At 36.3% G+C, this 9,485-nt stretch overlaps 1 protein-coding gene across 1 annotated transcript; it reads right to left on the bottom strand.

Annotated features, from left to right (window-relative positions):
* Positions 1-222: 222 nt before the first annotated feature.
* On the bottom strand, positions 223-9,233 carry LOC137813718 (uncharacterized). The gene is made up of 4 exons (XM_068616124.1): positions 8,706-9,233; positions 4,151-4,426; positions 2,360-2,497; positions 223-1,919 (listed from the first exon to the last, which is right to left on the bottom strand). The coding sequence occupies exons 1-4, from the start codon at positions 9,003-9,005 to the stop codon at positions 372-374; spliced, it is 2,262 nt and encodes a 753-aa protein (XP_068472225.1). The 5' UTR covers positions 9,006-9,233; the 3' UTR covers positions 223-371.
* Positions 9,234-9,485: the final 252 nt, after the last annotated feature.

Below are 9,485 nucleotides of genomic sequence, written 5' to 3'. Positions count from 1 at the left end.
TCAAAAAACAAAACCAAAAGTGGAATAAGACATTTTGCTATCAATGTGAGAGTAACCATATATTGATAATCTTATTTAATCATATAACTAAATGGTAAAATCATTTAACTGATGAATTATTCATTTATATTATTATATTATTCATTTATTTATTATACTATTATAATTGTTAAGAGTGAGTATTATTTGGTTTTTGTGAAAATGAAGTGCTTGCCATGGAACTAGACGCAACTGGGCTTCCTTTAAAAAAAGAGGATGTACAAGCGTTGAGATCAAAATCTTTACAATAAAAAGCAGCTAAAGTGGTCATGAAGTACTACTCCAAAACACCTCTACATCCTACCATATGGACACTAAATACTCTCCTCTACTTACACTGATTTCTGCTTGTGAAGATTAGCCTCTTTGGTTACAAGTTTAATACCCCTCACCCAAAGCTCAGCGCCTTCTAACCCTCCATCACATACAAAATGCACTTCCCTGTTCTTGTCAGTAAGGATCCTAAACATTCCAGCTTCATCTGCATCACCTTTCTTGTACCTATTTCTACGTAATGTTGAGCTTCCTCCTAACTCTGCCTCACAGCAAATCACATTTCTCCGGCTTGATTTTCCCCAACACAGCACACCACCAGATCCCAACATCCGCATTTGTTTCCCATGGGGAGAACCCTTCCCACTTTTGGTATGCTTCAGAACACAGGAACCACCTAATACCAATTTACGAGCAAGTTCATCGAGTATAACATCCTCTGCATCGTTTTTACCTCCTGCGAATTTCCTTGCTATAGAAAGTGCAGTTTCCCCTCGAGCATTTTTAGCATTACAATGAGCACCACATGAGATTAGAAGCTCGCAAATGGACGCATGGCCTTCCCTTGCTGATAGCATGAGTGGACTAAAGTGCTCCCCATCGGGGGCATTGACATCATAACCTTTGCTGGTGAGCAATATGACGGCATCCAAGTCACCGCGACGAGCTGCGCGATGTAATGCGTAGAATCCAGAAGCATTGATATTGCCCTTTTCAAGCTCATATTCAAGCATGACCTTTTCGATTAGATCACAATTCTGATTCATTTCAGATAGGGCTATTGCTGTTTCACCAGATTTATTGCACAATTTCACATCAGATCCAGCATATACCAGCAATCGAAAAGAATCTACGTCCCCCTTTGAAGCAGCGTGCATAACTGCAGAGAAACCACTATCATCTTGATAGTCAAGATCAAATTCTCCAGATTCAACTACAATTTTCAATGCTTCAGTATCTCCAGCTTGAGCTACAAATATTAAAGGTGAGAAAGTGGAAGTATTGCTCGATTTAGGTATCTTGCTGCTTTTGATTGTATCCAACACTGCTTGTTGAAAACCAAGTGACCACTTGTTTGACTCGGCGATTGAACTTGCAGATTGACCAGCAATATTCACCAAGCCAAAATCAGCACCAGCCCTTGTTAGTACTTTGAGACACTCATCTTGCTTATATTTTGCACAGATCATCAAAGCTGTGTCACCAGAGTCTGTTCTGGAGCTCAAATCACAACCAAAATCAATAAGACATTGAATAGCTGTGGGTAAGCCTAGACGGGACGCCATGTGTATAGGAAGGAACTGAGTCTTGCTGGTTGTTTTAACAGGGGATTCGACATCTGCACCACATTCTAAGAGCACCTTAACAGCCTCAACATTGCCACAGAGTATGGCATGGTGTAGAAGGGTTCTTCCACAATGAGGTTCGGAGGAAACATGCTGCAGGAGCTTCCGTAGTATAGAACCACTTCTTTCAAAATACTCAACTGCACACCAGGTGATTCCATAAGGTTCTCCTAGGCCAGCACCCACACGAAGCTCCTCACCAGAGGAAGTGTCCCATGACCATGCTCCAAGTCTCACTTTGAGGTCTATCCTAGCACCATTCTGTATTGTAAGAATCCTAGTGAGGCTCATTTCATTAACAATAAAATCTTGAAAGTGAAAAGAAAAGTCCAATTATGTCACGATCACCAGGATAAACCAATCAAATACTAAAAAGTTTAACCATAACAACCTTATTTACTTTGAAAGAGGCTGCTACCTTTGCACGAGTTATGAACATAATCTACAGTGTTAACAAATGAGGTATGTCGTGCCATAAAGTCACATGGCTTCTTAATTCATATACATTCATGGAAATTATTTTGGATAAAATGTAAGTTAATAGAAAGTAACAGACAATAGTTCTTCACAAAAGGCAAATCTCAGAAACAAGGGAATATTGATTGCAACAAGAAGTAGGACTTAGCATATATATGAATATTCTCACGCACCAAACCAAATTGTAGCAATAACCAAAGTTTTTAAAGGGGCAATATGATTACCTGCAGTAGCAAATCAACTACAGGGACCTGTCTATGAATTACAGCTGCAACGAGCGCTGTACAATCCACATTTGTGTGCAGAGAAGGCTTAAGTGACTGTAAAAGTACCCGGTCTGTTGCACTCACATCCACACCACACTGCCATTGGAAAAGAAAAGAAAAATCCCAAGTTTAGCATATTCATAAACTACAAGTAAAAAATACAAGTAAAAAATTGAGTATAAACATAAGTCTAATAAGACTCCCTTGAGACTAGCAGCTAAGTGCTAAGATGACACTTGATCCGGAATATTCAGTGGGAATCAAGTAAGATGAACTCCAGGAAGAAAATTCATACTAGAAGTTTCGTCTTTCCAAAGGAAAAGACAAGTGAAAAATGTTTAACGAAGTTTTAAGAAAAACTAACAAACATGACATGAAAATTTTCTTAATGTAGAGAGAGCAGGAGAGAGAAACATTATCAGATTGTAGCAAATAACATCCAAATTATGTACTAGTTCCATGGACTACCGGATACAGGTTTCATATTTTCAAAAAAATTAGTGTACAGGTAAACATAATATTTTTATAAACATATAAATATATATTTACATATATACTTCTATACTCTCTTTTGTAACCACTTTCTCTGTCTACACAAAATTCACCTCTAACTTTAATTAATTTTTTCTTTTAAACTCAATTAACTACTCATGATAAAAAGATTACTCGCAATAATATTATTAAAAATAAAAATAAAAAATTTATTGTTATAATATTTTTATGTACACATTTTTTATTAATATAAATTTTAATAATACTTTATTTAATAATTATTATAATACTTTTTTCATTATCATAAGAAAACAAGTTGGACACATGGAGAGCACAATATAAATATGATTAAGTGTTCTAAATGATAAAAGCATAAAGAAACATAATTTAAATTTAAATTACATTCTTTAACATAATAAAAGAATATCTCATGATAAAAAAAAAGTAGAATATATATATATATATTAACAAAAAGTATTATACATATTTTTTAACAAAAAGTATTATATATATTTTTTAACAAAAAGTATTATAAGACCTAAACATAACTATAATGTGAGGCTCTACGACTTAAACATGAATATGATCTCACACTTTTAACAATTTCAATCTCCATTTCTTTTTGTTAGTTAAGATAAAAAATAATAACTTCAATTCAACTCAATCTCATTCATCTTTTATAACATCCCAAATATTTTGTACTCTCTTCATCACTTAATGGGAGGACAATTATTTGTGCGTATAAGAACTAAATCTTGAACTTTTTAAGATTAAGGCTACTCTCTGAATAGAAAGAATAAATGAACATGTATTCTAATTTTCACAAATTGGTCAAGTTTTTCTCTACCACTTTCAAACTTTTATTTATAGATTTGGGTGTCCAACCCGTTTCCAAAGAAGTACTCATGCATATGTACTCAATTAAGTATTAGATTCCTTTTGTAAAATATTTTTGTTATGTATCCCAAGTACCCGGTGAGTCTAGGATACTGATACATACTCGATACAGATATGGAATGACTTGGGAGTACCATGCTTAAGAGTTTACCAGCAATCATACTTGACAACTAATGTCCTTGATAAAAGTCAAGGACCTTTCAGTTTAAGAGAACCTCATGGCTGGGGCTACAAATGTAGCTCCACATGTCCTATCTCAATGCTTTGTATAGTACCTGATCAAATTATTGCAAATGCTATATAGGACTAAGCTATATCTATATTCTCTAAAACTATGTTGCAGCAGAGTATAGCGCGCACCTTTATGAGCGTCTCAACCACGTCTACAAAACCCCTGCAGCTTGCGGTCACAAGAGCATGTATAGCAACCTGAGGGCGGATCAAATCAGAGCTCATAAGCAATTCTACACACCCTGCGTGGCCATGGAAACTTGCCTCTATAAGAGCTTCTTCACATGCTGGTTGCGATGCCCCTGCTTTAAGTATCATCTCAAGAATTTTACAGTGACCTTCCCTCACCGCTGCAGTAGTTGCAAAGCCTCTGAAGAGTTTCTGATTTACATCAGCTCCCACACTCTGTCATTGAAGAAAAACAAATCAACCTTTTCGTGTATGTTTGATTATATAATTGTTTAAATTTCAAAAAATTATAAAAATGAATTATTTCTTTGATAATATAATCCTCGACAACTCTACAAATATTTCTTTCAACACTTCTATTCAATGGGTAGGAAAATAATATCAGGAATTTCAAACACAACTCCAACAGTATTGTCATGTGCAATTTAGAATTAATGACTCAGTAAGATGGAAAGATGTCACTAGATCCAAAATGGAATTTTATGCACCCAAAAAGATTTGTAAGAATACAGTTTGTATTCAACCTTTAGCAAACTAGTAGAAAATGCTTAATCTTGTAAACGTCGAAAGCCGCAACCCCTCTCTAATGAGAGAAACTTGTAGTCTATTGATCATAAAGACATTTTTCTTTTGTTTTAAGCCAAGAATACTCGTGTTAAAGCAAGAGTAGCTTGTTGTTGAAATATACTCGGGATTTTTAGCTAGGAGTGGCTAAGTGTCAAAGAATACTTTACGAGTTAACCAGGAGTGGCTACGTTCTGAAATAATACTTGTATGGGGTTAGCCAAGAGTGGCTATGATCTGAAAGAATACTCATTTGTACTTCACGGTAGTAGTCTGCCTAGTGGAACTTGACTACTTGGTCAAGAACTAGACATAGTCCGCGGTATCACACAAACTAGTATAAAAATATTGAGTAATCTTTCCTCCTCTAATTTGTTACATTGCATGTTATTTTTTATGTGTTAATTAAAGGAGAGCATCTGCGAAAAAGAATTTCAAAAACTCACTAACAGATCGTCTATCATATAAACCATCATCTGACTACCTTGTATCAGACAATACTTTATGCAAAAGTTTTAAATATATTTTGAAACACAATTCAACCTTCCCTTCTTGTGTTTCTCCTGTATTCCACACTCAATTATGTGGGTTTCTAGGTCTTACGGGCTACTGTGAATAGTTTGTTCGTCATTATGCATCCACGGTTGCTCCCTTAACGCAACTTTTGCAAAAAGATGTGTTTCATTGAACTTTTGAAGCTTTCGTTGCCTTAAAAGTAGCCATTACTCAAGCTTCAGTCCTTGCCTCCCAGATTTTACGAAACCTTTTATTATAGAAATATACAGTTTGGGGTTGGGGATTAGAGCGATCCTCAGCCAATTTGGTCATGCGATTGCTTTTTTCTCTCAAAAATTATCTACACATGCAAGCTCAATCTACATAAGCTCGTGAGCTTTATGCTATCGTAGAGGTTGTGGCTAAGTTTTGCCATTACTTGTTGGGTCACTCATTTATCATTCAATCAAATCAGCAAAGCCTTAAGCACCTTACTGACCAAGTTGTGCAAACCCCAAACCAACAAGCATAGTTTCCAAAACTAATAGATTATCGTTGCACCATTGAATATCATTTAGGTACGACTAATCATGTAGCGAATTCCCTTTCTCGCTCTTGTTATCTGGCCTTCTCAATGCCTCGGTCTTCATTTGTAGATGTCATTATTTCCCAAGTGAAAGATATATTAAATCTTTTGTTCAGAGTTGTTCCATTTGTCAGCATGCTAAAACGTTTCAACTGCTTAGTTCTTTGCTTATTCCTACTGCCATTTGAGAAGATGTTGCAATGGACTTCCTTATCGTTCTTCCCCTTGCACATCGCTTCTCTGATATTATGGCGGTTGTTGAGCGCCTTTCTAAGTTTGCTCATTTTACTCCATTGAAGGCTAATTATAGAAGTATGATAGTTTTGAAGCTTTTGTGCATACGATGGTCAAGTTGCAAGGTATTCCTAAAGTGACCGTGATCGTGTTTTTACTAGCTCTTTTTGGCAGCACTTGTTCTCAGGGCACTTCTTTGCAGATGTATTCAACTTATCACCCCTAAAGTGATGGTGAATCTGAGGTGCTTGATAGATGTCTTGAGATGTATCTTCAATGTTTTGTTCAAGACTCTCCAAAGCTTTGGGTTCAGTTCTTACACATGACTCCCTTCAAAATTGTGTATGTTCATGATCCACCCTCTATTATTTCATATTCATGACCTACCGACACTCCTTTGGATGTAGCAGAACATCTTCTTCGTCATGATTCCATCCTAGCTTAACTAAGCATCCACCTTTCTCAGGCCAAGCACACATGAAGCACCTTACATATTGCAATTGCACAAAAGTGGATTGCGTCAATGATTAGGTTTTTGTTAAGTTACAACAATATTATCAGCACTTTGTTCATCTTAAGAAGAATGGGAACTTGGGATGTGTTATTTTGGTCCTTTTCGCATTGTTCAGCACATTGGCATTGTTGCTTATAAGCTTTTGTTACCTAATGATGCATGCATTCATCCTATGTTCCATGTTTCACTCTTAAAGAGGTGTATTGGTTCTCTTTGCCTCAGTATGTTCCCTTTCCATGTTGGATTCTAACAACCATTCAATGATCACTCCTCTTTCCATCTTGGATGAAAGTAAGGTGGAACTTTGTGACTCTTTGGAAGTTCAAGTCCTTATACAATGGACTGGTTCTGATCAACATACTTAGGAATCTTTTTTTAGGAGGTCTATCCTGCATTTGACCTTGGGGACAAGGTCACTCTTGATGGGGAAGGTAATGTCATGCAATTCAGAATTAGTGACTCGGTAAGATGGAAAAATGTCATTAGATCCGAATGATAAGGAAAATGAGGTAAAGAATGCAGCCTATTTTGCTAAGGAAGAGTAATCATATCAAAAGGAAATCGTTAATGTAGACAGCATCTTCCACTCCTTGTCCCTCTTCTCTTTCTAAGAACTTCTCTTTCCCTTTGTTAGACTTCTTTGTTCCGTCAAGTCAGAATATTGATTGTATTGCTACTGCACTTGTCTTAATACAATCCTCGTCTGCCGTTAAATTTTGTAAGTTCATTACAAGTGTCTTCTATACACTTTTTGTAGTAACTGACTAATCCTATTTTGAATTATTAGCTCAAAAGATTAAATCTACACAGAAACATAAACGAAGAACAAAAGATAATGCGACACAGCTTGTCAACTCAGAGTGGAAAAGAAGATAAATGTGAACAAAATCAATCAAATGAAAAAAAAGGGAAGGCAACAAAAAATATTTTCTATTTGTGGGCTTCAAGAAGGAGGGAAGTATCATACGTAAATTGCAATTTCACACAAGGGTGCAAGACAAGTTTTCTACCCAAAAAAATTTGAAAATAAATATGTCCTCGTCTAACACTCTCAATTTGCTATGTCGTCATAATTAGATGGAAAATATTTTATAAAAAAAAAAGTTATATCGTCATAATTAGATGGAAAATATTTTATAAAAAAAGTAGGGGATCGTCAATATTTTGTAACAGTAAATTTTTCTTAACCACGGAAAAATGATTGACCGAGTGAGATATTTTTCTCCGGATGAAATTGAAACGTGTTACTTCATCTCAAGCTTAAAATGTTTCGAAAGCCTCCTTTGGATCGCTATATTCATATTTGCATTGTCGTTTCAGAAACCCCAAAACTCTTAATCGTTTTGAAACTCAGGTATTTCCCTGTCTCTCTCTAGATTTAGAAAGAATGAAAAGGGGAAAATGATAGAAATAGATGTGTATACAGCGACAACGACGGAGAAAAGTGAAGTGGGGACCAACCACGAAATTTCGTCAACATAAGGGCGAAAGGGTTTCAAAATTCAAAATCAACGTCACTTTATTAATACTACTTTTTCTTCTCCCCCGAGATGAAATTCATTATCGTTTTAAAAAACCAAAAGATGAACAGCGTCAGGACCAGTTACCTATTTTTCGAAAAAAGTAGTTAGTAATTAGAATAACATAGGGAAAGATGTTTGGTTTTTTATTTTTGAACTCGAAAATCAATTTTGTGTAAGTTGAAACAATAAGACATCCCCAATAACAACGTCACTCTCAGTAATCAATCTCTAAGTTAAAATTAACGGTTGAATGAAAACAGCCGTTCGCAGCTTCTGTACTCAAATTAAACAGTTCAAAACCAACGAGACTGAATCTTTTTGTCCTAAACATTTAGGACAACGAGCGATTATTCGAAACATTGAAGAAAATGACAACAGTTCAAAATTAACGAATCTGCACGTTTTTTCTTCAAAAATTAGGAGTGTCTAAAGCTTTAAAAAATCGAAGAACAGAATAATAATAGAAGCACTCGGAATCAGACAAGAGCAGAAAAAGAAAATCGATAAAACAGTTGAAACAGAAAGACAGATGAGAAAACAGGATCTCAGAGCGCGCGGAATGAGCGTAATGTTCATTACCAGTAACTTCCTGACGAGGTCGGTCTTGGCAGCGTGGACAGCGAGGAAGAGCGGCGTGACGTCCGAGACGAATTCCTGGAAGTCGAGGCGGACTTGGCTGGGGGATTCCGGGAGGAGGAGGAGGTTGGTGACGGAGGTCTTCAACGTGACGGCGCCGGCGAAGTTGACGTCGACGGAGGGATCGGCGATGTAGTGAAAGGCGAGGGGGAGATCGCCAGAGTGCGAGGCATGGAGGAGACGCTGCGACACTTCGGCCTCGTAGTCCAGTGGGAACACCTGCTTGGCGGAGAATACCGTCATTACACGGCGGCGAAGTTGGAGGTTCCGAGTTTCAACTTGGGTAGTTAAGGTGAAAAAGAGGAGTGTGCGTTACGCCTGAAATTCTCTCTCTCTCTCTCTCTCTCAAACCGCGAGACTCGAGTGAAGTAAGTTGAAAGTAACGAGCGCTAAGAGGGAACTCAGAAACCAGGGATACACGTCTAAAGTAAAAGCAACTAGGCAGCATACTCTCTTCTTTGAAGAGGAATTACAATGATATATATTGTCAAATAATTGGTTTGATTATCAATATTATTTCCTTCTAGGAAAGATATTATATTGTCTCTTTAAGTAGTAAATATGTATTTTAATAACTTGGTTAATTTGTAATCATTTTCTTTATGCTATCTTTACACTTATTTTTAACGTAATTTAAATTTTTTATTATTTTATTTTATACTAAAATATTTAATCTTTCTTTAGTGTCACAAGATTGAGAGTCGATATACTCACTCAATGTAT

The sequence above is a fragment of the Phaseolus vulgaris genome, chromosome 1 (assembly GCF_000499845.2).
Source record: "Phaseolus vulgaris cultivar G19833 chromosome 1, P. vulgaris v2.0, whole genome shotgun sequence".
In the NCBI taxonomy this organism is placed as follows: Eukaryota; Viridiplantae; Streptophyta; class Magnoliopsida; order Fabales; family Fabaceae; genus Phaseolus; species Phaseolus vulgaris.
Note: the sequence above shows the minus strand (reverse complement) of the source record. Positions and strands in the feature narration are given on the sequence as shown.